The 18,739-nt window shown below is 39.7% G+C and overlaps 1 protein-coding gene across 7 annotated transcripts in view; it reads right to left on the bottom strand.

Moving 5' to 3' along the window:
• Positions 1-10,507: 10,507 nt before the first annotated feature.
• The window catches only part of SMAD1 (SMAD family member 1), a 105,225-nt gene continuing 96,993 nt past the window's right edge, over positions 10,508-18,739 (bottom strand). For all 7 annotated transcript variants that reach the window (XM_072928695.1, XM_072928696.1, XM_072928694.1 and 4 more), the window contains 4 exons: positions 18,587-18,703; positions 15,528-15,749; positions 13,281-13,537; positions 10,508-11,905 (listed from right to left, as the gene is read on the bottom strand). In XM_072928695.1, coding sequence (XP_072784796.1) covers positions 11,762-11,905; positions 13,281-13,537; positions 15,528-15,749; positions 18,587-18,703 — 740 coding nt within the window. In that variant the 3' untranslated portion in view covers positions 10,508-11,761. The remainder of the gene's footprint in view (positions 11,906-13,280; positions 13,538-15,527; positions 15,750-18,586; positions 18,704-18,739) is intronic.

The following is an 18,739-nucleotide window of genomic DNA, read 5'->3' as shown; positions in this document are numbered from 1 at the left end:
AGGTTTTGTTTTGTTGTTTAGAATGAAGACAAGAACTCTGCAGTACTCACAGCTCAAGATGGCTTGTGGTAATCAGCATCCTTCATTCTTTTCAGAGCAGATTCAACTGCATTTATTTCATATCTTGCAATTTTAGTATGGAAGGTTTTTTTTTTTTCTGATCAGCCATTCCATTTCAGTTTCTCAGCATTAAAAACCCAGCTGTTTATTTGACTTAAGCTAATCTATCAGATAAGTTAGATGACCCTTCCCACAGGGCTGTGGAAAGAAACAGCAGCAGTCAGATGCCAAAAACTCTAAGTAGGTCTGACCAAAATTTCAAGTTTTCTATCTATCTGCATGTCTCTAGTCTGGCCTAGACTCAGGCTTTCTGCCATTTCTGGAAAGAAACTTCTAGGAATACTTCACTTCCAGGAACTTCCAGGAATGCTCTCTCTAGCTCAGCCAGAGGCAGACTATTCAAATCATCAGTAGATGAAACATTAAAAAAATTAACATAGGAAGTCTTGAATACAAGTCTATGTTATACACAAACACACACACATCATCCCTTGTCACTGTTTGCCATTTATTCCAAGAGAACATATCCCTGGTGCTACCTTCCTCTCATAAAGCAAGTTGGATACTAAAACAGATGCTGAATATGTCAATAAGAGGGCAGTCACCAACAGTGGAGGTCTAACAGAAGGCCTTACAAGCCCATTCATTTTTAAAAATAATCTGAAAGGATGGAATAAGCAAAAAATTGATAGTGTTGCATAAAAAGTATTCTAGGAGGCCTCCTGCATTGCATTCTCTCCCCATCACCATCTCTTACTGCTGCTAACTTCTTGTACTGCCTTATTCTAAAAAAGATAGAATGAGTGGAGACTGAAAGGATTAAAACAGCAGTTACTTGCAAAATGAGATGTTCCTTGAAGGGAAGACATAGAGATTTTTTCTTCTTATATTTTATACCAAACACTGAGCTATAAAGAATTTTTTGCTAATATCAAATCAAAAAATGCAAGAAAATTACAGCTCAAGTCAGAGCTCTCAGCTCTCAGTCCATGTTTCAGAATCATGTCAATGACATTCCACCTTCCCAGTGCTCCTGTTCCAGTGAAGGAAAAGTATGCAGTCATTCAAATCCATACTTCTTTAGCTGGTACTCTGGAAAAACAACAGTTCATATGTTAAAGCCTCATGATCTACCCATCTAGTTGTGGAAAGCATAAAAATTCTGATATAATCTCCTTAGAGTGAATCCATTCTTGTAAGTAAGCCTATGAAAAGAATAAAGGTGACATCAACAATCTGTTTTAATGACAGTATTTGTATAATTTCCAATTACACAAGTAACACTTCTCTAAAGTCATTAGTGCCCTGCCATTACAGCTGTCACTGCTTCTTCAGTCTTGCTGCTCCAAGAGCAAAGACTCTGTAGGTTCCTGTAAGAAATATTGATTAGCTTCAGGAAAAGCTCTTTTCCAGATGGTCTTGTATGAGACATTCATACTCCAGCATTCCCAGTGATGGTTAAATACTCGTACAGAACACACTCCTGAGCAGAAAGTGAGGTTTGTTACTAGCATAGTTGTGCAAATCAATACATTTTTTAGCTGCAACTCATCTTTAACTACACAGGCATATGGAACAAGGAGAAGAAAAGGAAAATAGTTTTGCCTACTTTATATTAAATCACTATATCTCAGTAGGCGTGAAAATATATTCAGGTGACAAAGGCATCTCAACATCTCTGACAGAATTCAGCTTTGCAAAGTTCAGACCAAGCCCTAAACACTCACAGCACACAGCAGGAAAGCATCAAGAAGACCTTTGCTATTCCTAATATGCATTTTTCTGACCTGTCATTGACAATCTCCAATGACCAACTCCCCAAAACTTATCCAGGTAACTTGTGGTCAGTATCTTAACTGACACAAATTTCTTCTCCTTGCCCTTAGCATTAGACTCAATTTTATTCTGTGCAGTTTAAGACTGCTATTTCTTGTCCTATTCTGCACAAAGCAGAGAAAAGGAATTTAACTCTTCTTCCTCAGAGTAGCTACCTACACATGCTTCAAAACCTCCAGGTTTGACCCTTTCAGTTAATTTTAAAGCACATTTTATTTACCATGATGTTTTAGAACAAAACTCAGTGAGCAGGCAGTTTTCTCACTTGATTCTGGAGCTATGCACACAAACACTCCTGCATTAGTTACTGATGCCTGCAGCGTCTCAGACAGCAGGGCAGCAAGAAATTCAGCAAAGGTTACTTCTGAAAACCCTTTGGTCAGCTTTTCTGGAAGAAGACTACAAATACCTAATGCTAGTTATCTAACCACATACTTTATTAATTAATGCATTCTAAATAACAAAGACTACATTTTAAAGTCTGACCTGTAAAAGAAAACTCTTTTTGTTCCTTGTGATCTAAGAAAAAGATGACAGCACACACATTTTTTTCCATTGAAATAAGACAAAATGAAAAAAAAAATACCCAACTTTTGCCTCCTCACTTCAAGGCAATTTTTTTTAAACAGTAACTCTCAGATGTTTCTTGGATAAATGTTTTAACTCTTATTTTAAAAAGAACAGTGAATACTTGGTAAACAAGCAAACAACAGTTTTAAGACTTTTAGTGTTAAAAGGTACCAGAGAAACAGTCAAAAAAAGAAAGGGCAAGAACAAACATAACAGTTTAATCCAAGGGGATAATATTTATCAATTAGTTCAACTAATATTTTCTGAGCACTAATCTAGACATTCCTGATCAATTTCCAGGAGATATAAAATTTTAAAATTTTAGCTCAATTATGTAAGAGTCCTGAGATTAGGCCAACTTTTTCATAGAATCATTGCTCATTCTCACAAGAGCTTATGGAAGCATCATGAAATGAAGAATGCCTCAGGATTCCCAGGAAAACATTATGGAAACCCGCTGTATTTCTAGTGGAGTGACAATCATTAAAGGCAAATGCAAAAGACAATATAAAATACACAGACATAATACATAACTATAAAGAAAACCCAATTTGTAGAACAGTGAACTTTAACCAAATAGTAGAAGAAACATTCTAACTACAAAAGTAATTAGTAAGTGGAAGAGGGCATGCAGGGAAGCTGAAAATACCTTCTAAATTTTACTTTAATTCTACACAAAGCCCTTTTGACCATCCCATACACCACTGTAAGGATGCATGATGCAGCCAGCCCCTCACCTGACCAGCATTTACTGCACTTCTGCATGTGCAGAACATGTACAAGGCTGAAATACGCTTCCAATGCAGCATTCCTGAAAGAACTTCTCACAAATCTTTATGCACCCAAAGTGATGCTTTAGTTTTTCAAAGTTATTTTCCCACCCCTCACAGCCCTCTGGCTTTTAGACTGATTCTTTCAGAGGCTGAAATTCATAATTCATCTGAAGAACACTACATCTGTTCCATTTTGAGATCTCTCCCTGTAGCTGGGTCAGCTTTAGCCAAAGGGAAACCACATGGAGCAAGTCCCTCCAGATTTTTCCCTTTCCTCCCATAAAACTACAGAAGAATAATTCATTTCGGGGAGGTGTCAGGGAAGAAAGTGAACCAGATCCCTGTACTCCTCCTCTGCTGGTATGAGGACTTAAATTTCTCACCTGTTTTCATCCAGCTTGTCAGAAAAACAAAACACAAAAACCCAACCAAAAGTATTCCTTAAATGTAGGAATATTATCTTATAGAATGTGCCTTCTCTAAAAAAGGGAATTTTAAATTATTTCCAATTCTGTAATTTGTACCTTAGTAACAAGCCTGCAATACCAGGTAAAGCATCTCAGACTTGTAGTCTGGAAGCTACATTTCTAAAAAAATCCACAAAAAATAAACAGGATACTTCAAAATACCCAACAACAGAAATTAAAATACCCCTCACACAACTGTTCTTCCAGGTGTACACTAAGTATCTTCTCATGGTATCACATGAACTCATACTCTACTTTTTTCAGTAACCAGCCCTTTTACTGTGCTCTCCAAACTTCTGTAAGCATGGATGAAGAAAGGCTGTGGAAAGAGGGAGCAGGCTACAAGTACTGAGAGGTAGGAACTTCACAAGGAGGCCTTCTGGTTCTGCATTTGGAAAACTAAAACCAGACACAGGATATAATCCATAGCCCATAAATTTGAAAATATGGAAATTAAGAGTGCCTAATTATTACATATGCCCTAAGAGGATATCATCAGTCTATTGTTACATTCCATGGTGTTCTCTTTGAGGAAATGAGGCCAGCTTTCACAGACATACTAGCCAGCACTTAGAAGTACACTGCATTCCACCTCTGACAACTGCATATTTAATTTGCTACCTCTCGGGTTTGTACTGCTTACTGTCAGCAGAAGCTTCAGATGACCAGAGAAACCTCCACCCTGCCTCCAGTAGTGCAGATCCAGACGTGTTCCTGTGCAAACACCAAAACCTTCACATGTGCAGGCTTTCACCCACAAGTTCTGTAGATAGAACATTTGTGTCTCAGATGGAATTTAGAGAAAAAGAGTTGAATGAGTAAGGCAACATCTGGTACCCACCATTCATCCCACATGTGGAAGCCAGTCACAACCACGTTTTCCAAACTTGTGTGGCACTGAAAGGTTCCCAGATGGAGATGTTATTTGGGTTAGGCTTTCAGCTATGCTCAGTCCCTTACAAGGGCTGTTTCCTGTTTATGTGATGGGTAATGTCACATTTTTCAGGCATTCCAGATACAGTTGTAGAGAGAATGAATTTTGACTAAGCTGCTTGTATACCCCACCTGTGTCAGGCCATGGTAATTCCCAACACAAGAAGACACAGTAAAGTTTTACAAAACACCAGGGGTCAGCAGAACATGGACAAAAAAAGAGGAAAGCCCACATATTCTGCATATCCTTTTATCCACCTTACTATCCAAAGAACAACAGTGCACGAGCACACAGACAGCTCTGAACCAACAGTGAAATAAACACCAAATACATCAAGAACACTCATAGTGTGGTCAGGTGATTCTTTCCCCCCACTTTACCCAACAAAATGCTCACATGCAAGACCAGCCTCCATGCTCATTCAGCTATCAAGTTCCAGGTCTGACCATTCTTGGGATTGTTCCATGTACTGGCACTGCCACACCCCTGTCACCCACCCACTGCTGCTGGCACAGAAATGGGCATTTCCTGTACTTTCTCAGGCTGTGAACCTTCCCTTGCCATGGTACACACATGGATCTTTTTCCATTGCTTCTGTTGATTACTCACAATATGGATTCATCTGGGGCTCATACGGTGCCAAGAGATCCTGTGAGGGAATGGATGGCTCCTTACTCGAAGTACACACTGCCAAATCAGGGTCCCCAAACTCGAGGTTCCCACCTTGAGGTGACAGCTCAAACTGCTGTACGTGCCCTTGCCAACATTAAGGCACCCAGTGCTTTCCTAAGAATCTTTTTGAGGATGGTCACTTTCTAGAGAGTTTAGTGGTTTAATATTTTGATTGTAAGCTGCTTTCTATCAGTCTAAGATCAAATTCAACTGAAGATCTACCACTTTATCTGTTGAAACTTGCTCCTGTGACCTGGGGAAATCACAGGGACACCTGAGGCAATGACATGATTCCTGGAAGACCAAGACCAAGCGGGTCAGAAAACTGAATGGCCTCAGTGCCTCAGTATTCTGAATTAGAGTCATATCAATCATTAGCACTAGGGAGTACAAAGAAACCCCACACTACAATTAAAAGCTACCCCATGACACAGTATTTACAAAACTGCTCTCTTAGCACAAGATAAAAACCCAGCTCCTGGACTTTTGAGTCTCCAGTGCATGCAGATCAAGGTAGCTTTTTTCTGTGCTGCTTGAGAAAACAGAGGGATCAAGCTGTGTTTGAGAGGTTTGAAAAGCATTTGTAGTGAAACCATTGGCAGAATCACATTCAAAATTAAGCCATGCTTGGATCCAGTTTCTAAATAGTGCTGTTGCCAACACTATGGCCTATGGTGATTTTGACTTGAGGAGACTGGTCCACAAACTTGGAGAAATATCTGATGGGACAGCAGCCATCTTTCAGTCTCTACATGTATATCTGAAAACACTTAGGATTACCAATCTGTAAAGTATCAACAGAAGGCAGAAATAAAGGGCTTAGAGATAAGACAGACCCTGCTCTCCCACCAACAACCAAGTGCTCAAAAATATAGTAAAGTGTTACTGCAGCAGTACACACATCAAGTCTCATTCTCCTGCTTGTTCTAAGCTCAGGCTCAGTAATCTAAAAGAACAGCAGACCAAGAAGTTCAAAGTTATATTAGGAGAAAGAGGAAAGCAAAGTTATGCACACCATTTTTCTTTATAGAAAAGAATGTTTTGACATGTTACAGGGACACTAGGGAAAGCTGCAAGAGAACAATCAGAATATATTTTACAAAGGCAAACTGTGCTCTTCCCATCACATCTAAGCAAGTGACCACTCCACAAAAATCAAACTCTTTGAACAAAGAAAGCCTTTAATATAATTATAGTTAATTTTCTATTTACTATAGAACACAACTGCAAGTGGCAGGTCTTTATCACTGCTATGAGATAGCTTAGCTCTTGTCTACAATCTGGGGCAAGTGGCAGTGCTTACTTCTTCAAAATTAAACTACAGCAGCTTCTTTTGAGCTTTGGAGATTTAGAGTGTCAGATGAGCTGGCAGGATCATGAAGAGAACACACAGATTTTTCAATTTATGCCTTAGCGGCAGGATTAAAAGGGGAAACCACAAGCCAATTCTTAAGAAAAAATGAACAATCTACACACATTAGAACAAAAAAATCTTAACATTCCTTAAAGATGATTGAATCAAATTCCACACTCTTGGACTGTTTGTAAAATTTGGGGGTTTGTTTGACATTACTTTTGATTACTTCAGTCACGCAAGATCATTTAACGACATACACTGAGGATCATTTTTAACTGCAAGGCATTCATCAGACCTGCACAAAAACTGTACCCATCTTGCCCATTCCCTGCAATAGACCCACTCAGCTCTGTAACCACATCAAGCCCAGTAGATGCTTACATTGTCAATTTTACTGAAGCCACTTCTGTGTTTGCAACAGGCTTTGATCAGGAGGCTGCCTCTCCATCACACCTGCCTCATGAAAAACAGTTCACCACACACCCCAGGGGACACAGCCCTCCCAGCTGAAGGGTCTGCAGGTGGGGTAAATGAAACAGGAGCCACCTGTCAGACACTTCATTAAACTGAACAAAAGTGGGGAACCAGAGCCCTCTGCCTCAGCAGCTCCCAGCATATGGCAACACACAGACATGTGATCCACAGTGGCACAGGGACAGCACCTCCTGGGGATGACAAAAAGCAATTTGCATGCAGAGTTCAAATAAACAAGGAAAGTCATCCAGAATATAGAAGTCAGTGAGGGGAGCTTAAGGAACAGAGAAAATGTCCCCTGAAAGACAACATGGCAAGGGTGTCTGTCTTCACTGAGTTAAGTCAAGGACAGAGAGGGCCAGAGGAAAATATTAGCCATTTTCATTTCCCTCCTGCACAGAATCACAAATGCATTTAAGAAAATGAACTGTGAGATGATGCATGTAAAAAATATACTGCTCCACCACTGCTGATGATGGTAGAGTTATGTTGTATATTTAGGCAAGTGTCCAGAAAAAGGTGACTGCCAGTTCATGGCCATGAATCACAAATCTCAAGAGCACACTAAGAGGCTACAGTGTGCTTCACAGAACAAACAAGCAGCAGTTCCTAAAGAGAGCACCAAATCACAGCTAACTTCCAAGGTGTCCATCAAAGGTTTAGAGTGGGACAAGGCAAAGGAAAAATCAAAGACATTGGCACACCAAAAACGGTCCATATGAATTTCAGACACCTCTGCACTGATCTGGTGTCTTCAAACAGTGATACTCACAACTGTATTGCTTAGAAGCTAAAAAAGACAATTATTGTTGTCTTAAGATAATAAAGGACAATAGCTACAGTAGCAAGAGCAGTGATTTAGCAGCAAATGGCTTTAACAAAGTAGACAGCAATACCAGGTTAGCAAGCATTAAAAGATCAGGCCTATGATTATTATACAGGATATGATAAAACATAAATTATTTTTTCCATACCTTCCTAAACCCATACAGGTATGTATAACTACCTCTCTTAGCCTTCAACAAATCTTTTAAGCATTCACCGGATTCTCCTAAATGATTAAAAAGTCATCTCCACTCAGGGAGAATTATTTGATTTCCAGCACTTAAAAGCCAAAGCAGAGATTTCAAAACACATTCAGCTCCATGGAATTATTTGTGTCCACATATACTGCTTTTCCTTAATAAATATATCCCTGTCTTTTCAGTTTCTCCTAACAGAGACTTATCTTGGCTTTTAAGTAGCGTCTTCTGTGTTTAACTATTGTTCAGGAGATTAAATGGAGGAAACAAAACCAAATAAGCAACGGGAACTTACCTGGTTACAGAGCTGACACTGTAGGCTCTGTCCATGTTTTCAGTTCTCAACATTCTCTGTTTTGTGAGAGGTCAGCAAGAAACTCTTTTCCTTTCATTCTTGTCTTGCCTTTAAAAGCTTTCTGACTCCAACTATCCAAAGCAGGGCAAAGCAGAAGGAAGACTTCTTCAAAATGCTCCAAAAATTTTCACAACATCCTGAAGCCAGCAGTTGCTTCCTCCCAGGTAACCTCTGTCCTACCTCTTCTGTTTCTGGCTGTTAGTTTGTTGTGGTTTGGCCTCAGCTGGTAACTAATCACCGCTCAGTGGCTGCTCCTTCACTCACCCCAGGTGGGATGGAGAAGAAAATTGAAAGGGTGAAAGTAAGAACACTTGTGGGCTGAGATAATGTCAATTTAATAAGCAAAGCCAAAGTTGCACACACAAGCAAAGCAAAACCAGGAATTCATTCACTACTTCCCATGAGCAGGAAGGTGTTCAGCCATCTCCAGGAAACCCGGGCACCATCACACATAACTGTAACTTGGGTAGACAACTCCATCACTCCAAACACCCCTCCTTCCTTCTTCCCATTTTACATGCTGAGCATGACTCCATATGTTACAGGATATATGTTGGGTCAGCTGGGGTTGGCTGTCCCAGCTGTGTCCTCTCCCAGCTCCTTGTACACCCCCAGTCTCTTCACTAGTGGGGTGGGGTGGGAGGCAGAAAAATCCTTGGATCTGTGCAAGCCCTGCTCAGCAATAAGGAAAACATCCCTATGTTATCAACACTGTCTCCAAATCTAAAACAGCCCCGTACCAGTACTGTGAAAAAAAATTAACCCAGATAAAACCACCTGAGAGTCTCAGGTGCTACTCCAGTCCACTGCAGCTGAGATACTCTGTGCCATCATATAAAGGTACACATTTTCTTTGCACTTAATATCACCACAACACAAGCAAAAAACTGGATAACAGATAACGAAAATATTATGTACCCAGTACTTCAACAGTATTATAGAAAAATTGACAACAGAAGGAACTCAGAAAAACGGGGATCCTGCACATCCCACTTAATTCAGATTACCACTGAAAGCTTCTGATGCATTGCAGAGCTATTATTTTCTAATTTTAATCCCTATTTAGGAAAAACAGAGAGGCATTACAGCTCAAAACATAAAAGACAGCAACATTCAAAGCAGTCACAACATAAAACTGTCCTTTCTTACTCCAACACTTTTTCAAAGTTTATCAAAACTTGCACAGGATCATCCAAATAGGAAAACATCCAAGTAGAAACACTCCTTAAGACTTGCATGATGGATGGTTACAGCACTAATTAAAAAAGAAGTCACTAACTCACAGCTGCATTCCATAAAAAGCAATGAAACTGTTGAGAACAGCTGGGAGTTTATGCAGCAGGGGCTGAAGATATAAAAAACAAAGATAGTGCCTGAGCAGCAAACAGCATTCTTCTACTTTTTGATCATCTCTAAATTTTATTTATTTGTAAGACTTACATTTCTGCTATGACCACTTCTTTATGAAAAAGGTATGTTAAACTGAATCTGAAAAGAAACCAAAAAACCTGTTCTTGGAATGTAAAAGTATCAGGTTCTTCTCCATAGAGAACTTGTACATTATGGATTTTTTTTTCCCTGAGCAAGGGGAGAATTTTTTATTTTTTAATTTAAAAAATGTATATACTGAGCCAAGCTGTAGAATTAATTTTAAAACACACACACACATACACACCAAAAAAAAAAAAAAAAAAAAAAAAAAAAAAAAAAAAAAAAAAGAAGAGAAAAAGGTGGCATTGACTTATACTCCAAAAAGGGCTATTACTCAATTACTCATTACAGAGACAGAGATGCTTTCTGTGTCTGGCTGAACACACACTGAGCTCTGCTGCTCAGCCTCCCCTTGCTCCTGAGTTTAGCAGGGCTACTGACCTGTACTAATCACTACATCTAAGCTCAGCACATCTTCATTTCTAGTTGTTCCTCCTCCAAGTTCACACCTTTATCTGGTTTGCTAAGAGTCTGCTAAGAAGTGGACAAGACAAGGTTTTAATCAAATGTAAGCAGTAACAACAGGTTTTATTCAAAATTTCCAGTAAAGAGGACCCACTAGTTTTGGAATAAAAGTACTTGAAAGTATTACAGCTTACATGAATATAAAAGAGCAAAGAGAAGAAAATAAACCAAGCAGGGGAAAAAAAAATTTTAAAATTTTTTTTTTTTGAGTTTGACATTGACCCCCACAGGGATACTGAAGTCCTCCAGACAATTAACAGTTCCTTGGTTTGGCAAAACAAGATTCTCTCACAGAATTAAAAGCCTACTTTTGTTACATAAACTGTATAAAACTGCTCAATAGTTAAAGAGCACTCTGTACAAATTCGCCTTGAAATACATAGAGCTACAGCCTTCAAACTGCAGTAATTAATAATTTTGTCCTCTTCATGGGTAAAAGAAGCTGCACAATTGCTTTGAGGGAAAAGGAAGAGGCAAAAATAGTCAGAACTAACAAGATGAAGCCACTATGAAAACAAAATGCACAACAAAATTCAGACTTCAGTTTAAACTAACACGCTATGTTTACAATATATTCTACATTTCAGCTGTCATTTTCCCCTCCCACTCCCACCTCCCTCCATTCAAATATCCCTAGTTGCTTTATGGTCTAAATCTAATTATTTCTAAACTTTCAAATACACCATACATACATTTAGCAAAAGAACATACCTAACATTCTTACATCAGTACGGTCAGGACACAGTTTCAGAGATAGCACACAGTTATTGAGATTAAACCTTATGCTTTCTTTTACTTTGAAAGAGAACAGCAACCATCAGTGTAATGTTTCTAAGAGGTACTGAAGAGAGGCTGCAAAAAGCAGACTTGGCCAACATCCACTCTTCGCTCCAGAGGACGTGGGGGAAACCAGTGAGTGCTGAATGTAAGGAAGGAGAACCTTAAGAGTGACGGCTGCAGAAAAATCCTTCGGGAACTCTGTCCAGCACACTGAGTTTGGCTTTGGCTCTGTTGTCCCTCTTGTATTAAGCCCTGTAAATCAACTCCACAATAGTACATTACAATGTAAACTAAAAGTCTTTATACCAACAGTATGTCAAAGGGGTTTATTTATCTTTGTTTTCTGAACCCAGCAGTTGGTCACAGAAGTCAAGTGTTTTCATGGCTCTTTTTCAGCTGTTGCCAGCTGAGGGGGGGAAAAAAGGAAAAACGTGTGTCTGACTCATACATCTTTCAAGTACATGCAAGGCTCAACTGTTTCCAAAATGCAGGAGCTTGGGACCTTTTAAGACACTGAAGAAATAGGATTATGAGGAGAGCCCATCTGAGTAAGTACTTTATCCAGCCACTGAAGGGGACCATGGAGATGTATCTCTATCCAGCATGGAGTGCTCGTTACATCCTGGCGATGATATTCAGCTCCCCAACCCTGGAAATAGAATCATAAGCAGGGAAAGAAAAAACAAATCACCTTATATTATAATACTAAATACCTGAAAAGCATAATTCTTCCAAAATAGCGTTCAACACTCATTATCAGCAGGGTGGCACAGCACCCACCAACTATTATCGCATTTATACAAACAAGTCAGAAGCTAAAAAAACTATAAATGTGGAAAAGTATCGTTTCGGATCTCTTGGAATGGAAATCTTTAAAGACGTAACCTATAGCACTGCAAAATTTCCCCATACATCATTGCCAGCTGCTTGAGGTCCCTCTAAAGAGGGGGATATTCAAATCTTTTCTGCCAAGACTGAAAACAGAACAGATTGGGTGGTAATTCTGCCAAACAGATCAAAAAATTAAAAGATGAGGTGAAAAGATTGATGTAGAAATGGGGGTGAAGCATCTGTCTGACAAGAACCAAAGTATCATTCTCAAGATGGGGATGATAAACTGAGCAGTAAGTCAGAAGCATTCCTTCTTGGAGAAAGAGGGAATGGTTATTCCCCATTAGACTGTTTCTCAACTTAATACAGATTTTGTTTCAGCTCATACCCGATTCTGTTACAGTAACTGCCAAAGATATAAAGAGATATTTAAAAGCATTCAAAATTGTTTTGTAATTGAACTAGTTTTGGGGCAGGTCTGAAGAGAAGACTATGACATCTGCAGGCACAGTTTGCTCTGCTCTGTATTAATCCCTAATGAAGGGATTTTCCAGCTCCCAGCACAGCTGGCAGAAGCTCTGAACAACACTGTGCAGTGCAACTTCCAATACACAGAGGTCCTGTTTGACTGTTTAGGCAATACTGCCCGACAGCTCTGTAGGATGCAGAGCTGTAAACAGCCTATTCCGTTTTAGGAACCCCTGTCTTAACACACCTGAAAGTTCTCATCCTTCCATCACGGAGAGGAGTGCAGCATATCACCATCTTCATTTGATTACTTTCATTTAAGGACCAACCCTTTCATATCAGTACCTATGCTGGCACTCACACAACAGCCACATCACAAATCCTGACCTTGCGTGCCTTCCTAGAATAGAAAGATATGCATATAATTCTAAATAATGACTGCACCCCCTAATTTGGGAGTTGCTGGTCAAGATTTAGAGGACTTATGTGAAGAAATATCTTCTGTAAGTACCTCAAGCTTTCAAAGTATGTGAAAGATGGTTCTCTGCTCACCAATACTTCATTTCATTAAGATCTGTCTTAGACTTAATGAGCAATTCCATCCTTAAAATTCAACAGCTATTAATAGGCTGATGAAGGGAGTTCCTGGACCATTCAAAATCACTGCATTAAGAAAAAATAATTTACTTTGCTTACAAAATAATCTCAAGCAAATATCCACATACCTTTACAAAACTCATCCGGAGAGTGCACATCTTAGTAAGCTCATACACTGTCTCAAAGCCATGGTTCACAGACTGAGCCAGGAGCTGAGCAAACTCTTGATTATTGAAAATCTTCAGACTGCAGCCACTGGGGATTTTGCAGACCGTGGTGGGATGGAAGCCGTGGTGGTAGTTGCAGTTCCGACTTTGCACAAAGATGCTGCTGTCGCTCAAACATTCAGCATACACCTCCCCTCCAACGTAGTAGAGATGAACACCTGCAAGGAGAAGGTTGGCAAATTCACACTCTGTGTCTGTTTTCATGCTCTGTCTCCACAGAGATAGGCTTCTATTCAAAGAGATAAACCTTAATTACATATCAGACTATCATCTGTCTTCATTTTTGCTTTTCTCTTTCATCAGCAGGGCAATCTGAAAGAAGGGTATGTATGTATGTATGTATGTATGTATGTATATATGTATGTATGCGGATTCAACATGTATATTCAGCAACACCAAACTAGCAAGCACAGTAGTTTTGATGCCTTCCATTGGACAACTTGACCACTTGAACTTTTTCTCATTACATTTAAGTGAAGCAGTAATTGGGAATGCAAGCAGAGAGAGCAGAAGCCTGCTGCATCAATTGTAGATACTGAAGCAGCCCCAAGCTCGATTCTCTGGAAAAGTCCTGAATGCTAATTTGGGTAGCCTGAGTTTTATCAACTAGCTTTAATTACAGAAAGCTAGGTGGGAAAAAAAAGGCCTTCGCATTCCTCAGACCTATCTGCCAAATGAGGATACACACCAATTCTACAGTCTTTTCCCCTACTAGTGCCTGTTCCTTCCCCTGTCATCCACAGCAGAAAGGCCGCAAAAAAGTAACACAGAACCTTTGCGTCAGTAGGAGTCAATTCTAAAGGTTTTGAGAGCGCAAGAAAATTTACCTTCTGTGTTTAAAAATGGTTTATTTGCGACTTAAACCCTTCACCTCCCACAATGTCACAAATCGCAGGGGTGAACACAGAGAATTAGAAAACTTGACTGCAGTCCAGTAAGAAAGCCTTGATTGTGCTCTGTCACATAAGATTTTGCCACTGACTGTGTGGGTAGATACATACTCTCACCTGATCTGCAAAAAACATTTATGGCTATGTCTTCAAGTTTGGGATTTACTCCTCCTTTCTCAAAGACTAACAGTTCTACATCACTATTACTCATACACATTTACTTATTTAAACTGCATCCTTGTCTCTCCCACCCTCTGCTTTGGTACACACGCAGTTAAGTGCTTCAGCAGAACTCTGCCTGCAGCTGGGTTACTCCTAACAGGAAAAATGAATGAGGTGTTAAATAAATATCCTGATACTTGGGGAGATGGATGGGGAGGAAAAGAAGGAAGAAGTATTAACACTTGAGTGGCAGCACAACACAGGTGTGGTGCACTACTGAGAGCTGCACAAGTTCTAACAAAGAGAAAAGCTCTCCAGACTGGGGGCTCAGACTTGAGGATCTGACAGTTCTCTTCAGCTTCAGCTCTTTCCTCCTCTTCATGAACTGGCACATCTACCCCACTTTTTGGGCATGCTGAACCCTCAACTGTCTCAGAAAATTTACAGTTTACTAAAAATGTAAATACCTAAAAAATGTGCCTTGCAGGAATGGCCCACTGCAGGGGGCAACATCAGCTTTGACTGCCATTTGCATTACAGGTGAGTTCTCAGAAAAGAGGACTGTATTAGTCAGGCATAAAGGTGAAGATTTTCTCTTTTGCAAGACTGTCACAGACACAGAAGGGATGCACAAAATTCCCACTGAAAGAATCACCAGCCTGTGAAAAATGCACTTGGAATAAACTGTTTTAGCAGGTTATCTCCCAAAATACATGTTAGGATAGCTAATTTATGTTAGAACTAAGGCTAGCTAAAACATTTGGTGCCAAGAACCACAATTTGGATTTCCATATACAACAATAATCAAGATAAATCAAGACATTTGATTAGACAAACTGCCTTAACCTCTAATTTAGATTTCGATAGCCTTCAGGCAACTAAAAATTGATTAAGGGTAAAAGCTTCCTGTAATTACAAATCAGGTAGGAACAATACTTTGTTTATGAGACTAGGCCAGAAAATTACGTTTACCAACACAAGCACTTCTCCCACATGCTAGGGAAGAGCAGTTTACTCCTGAGGGAAGTGGCCCAGGTTGTCACATCTCAGGAAACACCACCCCCACCCAAAATGGATGACCAGATCCCAAACTCACCTTTGCCAATGTGCCGCCTCGTGTTCTCAATGGTGGAGTTGCGGTTGACGTTGGAGAGCAGCCCCAGGCAGAACCTGTTCTTGTTGTTGGAGGGGTCAGTGAAGCCATCCACCAGGATGCTGGTGGAGGACGCGTGGAACGCCTCCCCGACGCGGTTGTTCAGCTCGTAGTAGACGATGGAGCACCAGTGCTTCGGCTCTTCGTAAGCAACAGCCTGGACATCTGGAAAGCCACAATGGAAACCTTACAGCCTAACAGTGCTGGAACACAGGCTTGAGGAAAAAAGAGTCCTAACCTGGCAGATTTGGGTTACATAGAGTAAAACAATTTCAACTCAAGACTCAGGAGAGACGAAGGCTTGCACTAGGTATGAACAGAAAAGTATAGAAAGCTCCTGGACATGTCCCAAGGAGTGCCCTAATATCCTTGCCCCATTTTCTCACAACATGCACAGGCCCAGACAGCAGAGAAATGCTGTAACTCTACAACTCAGCTTTCTTTCCTACCCCATAGACAGATTTTTACTTCAGTTCATTTTAATAACAAACTACAAGTCACCTGTTTGCTTACTGCAAAGTTGTACAGCAACCAGAAGAAACAGCATCACACAAGTGCATCCTAGACCATTTCCCACTTTACAAAGGAGTACAGCAAGGCAGCTTAAATATAGTCAGCAGATCAATCTTTCAGCATTCAGAGCGTGACCAAATCTTTCTCCTGGGTTTTTTTGCGAGAACAGTAGCAGACTTCAAAAAACCTGAGAGAGACTGATATTTGTCAGCAGAACATGCATGAAGCACAGTCCCAAATTAAAAGGAGGCTACAGAGGGGTTGTGGTTGCTTTATGTGTGCCTTCTTTTAAATGAAGGACAGCATTTCACTGCTAAGACTAGAAAAGTTGTACTTGCTGCTGAAACACCAACTTTGCAGATCTCACTACAGAGCAAAGAGCTAAAATGAAAATCAGACTGGTAATACAGGAAGACTTGTTTTTTCTGGCCAGAGGTTTCCTTCTCCCAGCTCCAAGATTTTACTGATATCAGTCAACTAAGATTAGTGTTCATATTTTCCTCTGTTCACAGATCACACCACTATGAGTTTTTGTTACAAAAACAAAAAGCCTAAAGTCCCCCTCAAACCAGCAGTACATAGTAAATACAAAAGGTGGCAAATAATCAAGAGCAGGATAATACATCCACATCACTGTGGCAAAACTTCTGAGTGTAGCGTTTATTGCTAATAACTTGCTTAAAAACACTGGTAAAAAGCTGATCTTTCCTGATAATCTGGCAGTTTCTATCCCTTCACATCACTGTTGAAAAGGGGAAAAAATGAAGAAAAACCAGTCTTTATTATTAAGAAGTTGCTACATTTTTAATTCCCATAAAGATACCAGCAATTATCAAAGCTGCAGCTTTGCCCCAGCTCTCAAAAGTCAGGAAGAAATCTTGCCAGCTGGCCATTCTTACAGAATTAATCATATCTCTCTCACACAGATTTCATACTGACTTCCTTACATTTGCTTTAAGTCATGCACAGCAGGTGCATTTAGTCTCTCTATTCCCAGCATGGGCCAACAATGGAAATTACCCAACTTCATTGACAGGATGCAGCTTGTTAAATCAAATCTCTTAAGACTAACAAATCATCATGAAGAACACACTTCTACGAAGTTTGCAACAAGAAATGGTGCAGTAAGTTCACAGTAAAATTTTTTCTTCTACAATGTGCAGCAATTTTTTTTAAGTCATGCAATCACAGTGTATGTATGTGAATAATAAACATGTGAAGGCACCTAAAAGTCTTTCTTTTTAATGAAGGGACAGAGAGGAAAATCCATTGTACTAAGCTACTAGAAGGGAAAAATATCAATAGACAATTTTTATTTTTAAATGGCTGAATGATAAAGAGGAAGAAGAAAACTGTAAACCCTCTTTTATTTATAATCTCTCACATATTAGAGGAATTCTATAGTATGCATTTTGGTAGAGGGACACACATGCAGAGGTCTGCAGTTAGGCATAAAGTTTGAGAAATGTATTTTGGGGCAGTAAATTTCTAGACCAAAATTCCTGCAAAGTACTCATACACTCAAAGTGTAATCTGTGTGATCAGCAAAAAGTGGAAGTGCTACCAACTGAGTTTATCACACTGAAAACTCATTTCAAGAAGAGAGTAAATGGGCTAACAAAAAAAGCCATCCAAATTGTGCTGAGGGCAGATACACTTCCTGAAAGCAGACATTGAGCTTAGCAGCAAAACAAGTACAAAAAAAAAAAAAAACCAAAACCAAAAAACTAAACAAACAAACAAACAACAAAAAAAACCCAACCACAAAACCCCCAAAACCCCCAACAACACCAAAAAATCCAAAACACAATAGTTCAATTGTTCATAGGCTTGTGATCTTGATAATCGTTCTGGCACAGCATCCAGTTTGCTGCTCTTTCTTGGCATGGGCCACAAGTGTGTAAGCTGAAGTGTTCTCTGAAGGGGTCATTTCTCACAACGTGATGATGAATGCACCGAATCCTTTACTCAGCAGCCGCAGCCGCTGCTGCAGCTTTAACAAGCAATGTGTAAAAAGATGTCTGTGTCACAGTGCATGAAGCAATAGGCCTTTATTTCATACAGAATTCTAAAGTCTGTAGCAATGCCACACCTCAGGCAGATAATTCTGTATTCTGCAGCCTCAGAGGAGTTCTTTCCATTCAGAGTTTAGTGGAAGTTCCCAATAGAAAACATAAAATTACTTTGGTCTTTTGAGTTGGCTGGGAGAAAGAAAGAAATAAACCCCATATATTTTACATTTTTAAAGAGTCATGGGATAGATTCCTCTCTTAAATAAATATTTACATTTATAAATAATCTCCAGCTTTACTATCTTATCCCTTACAACAACAGAAGAAAAATTACATGGCCCTTTTTTTTCTTTTCTGCAGAAAAAAATTTTCATGAACAACATCCATTCAAAATTAAAACTCAGTTATTGCTCCTAAGTTCTGGAGGTTCTTTACTCTTAAGGAGCGAAACAGAAAACGTGAAGGAAGCGTTCTTACCTCCTCTGTGCACGTCGGGGGGAATTGCAGGTGCCATCATGTTGGTATCCATGGGCTGGGAGGTATCGTGTGTCATCGGGTCTTCCGGAGGCAGGTAAGTGGGCGGGGGAGTATCAGCTAAATATAGAAAACATGAGTATATAGATACATGAG

The sequence above is a fragment of the Taeniopygia guttata genome, chromosome 4, assembly GCF_048771995.1.
Source record: "Taeniopygia guttata chromosome 4, bTaeGut7.mat, whole genome shotgun sequence".
NCBI lineage: Eukaryota > Metazoa > Chordata > Aves > Passeriformes > Estrildidae > Taeniopygia > Taeniopygia guttata.
The sequence above is the reverse complement of the archived record's forward strand: the minus strand, read 5'-3'. Positions and strand labels throughout refer to the sequence as shown.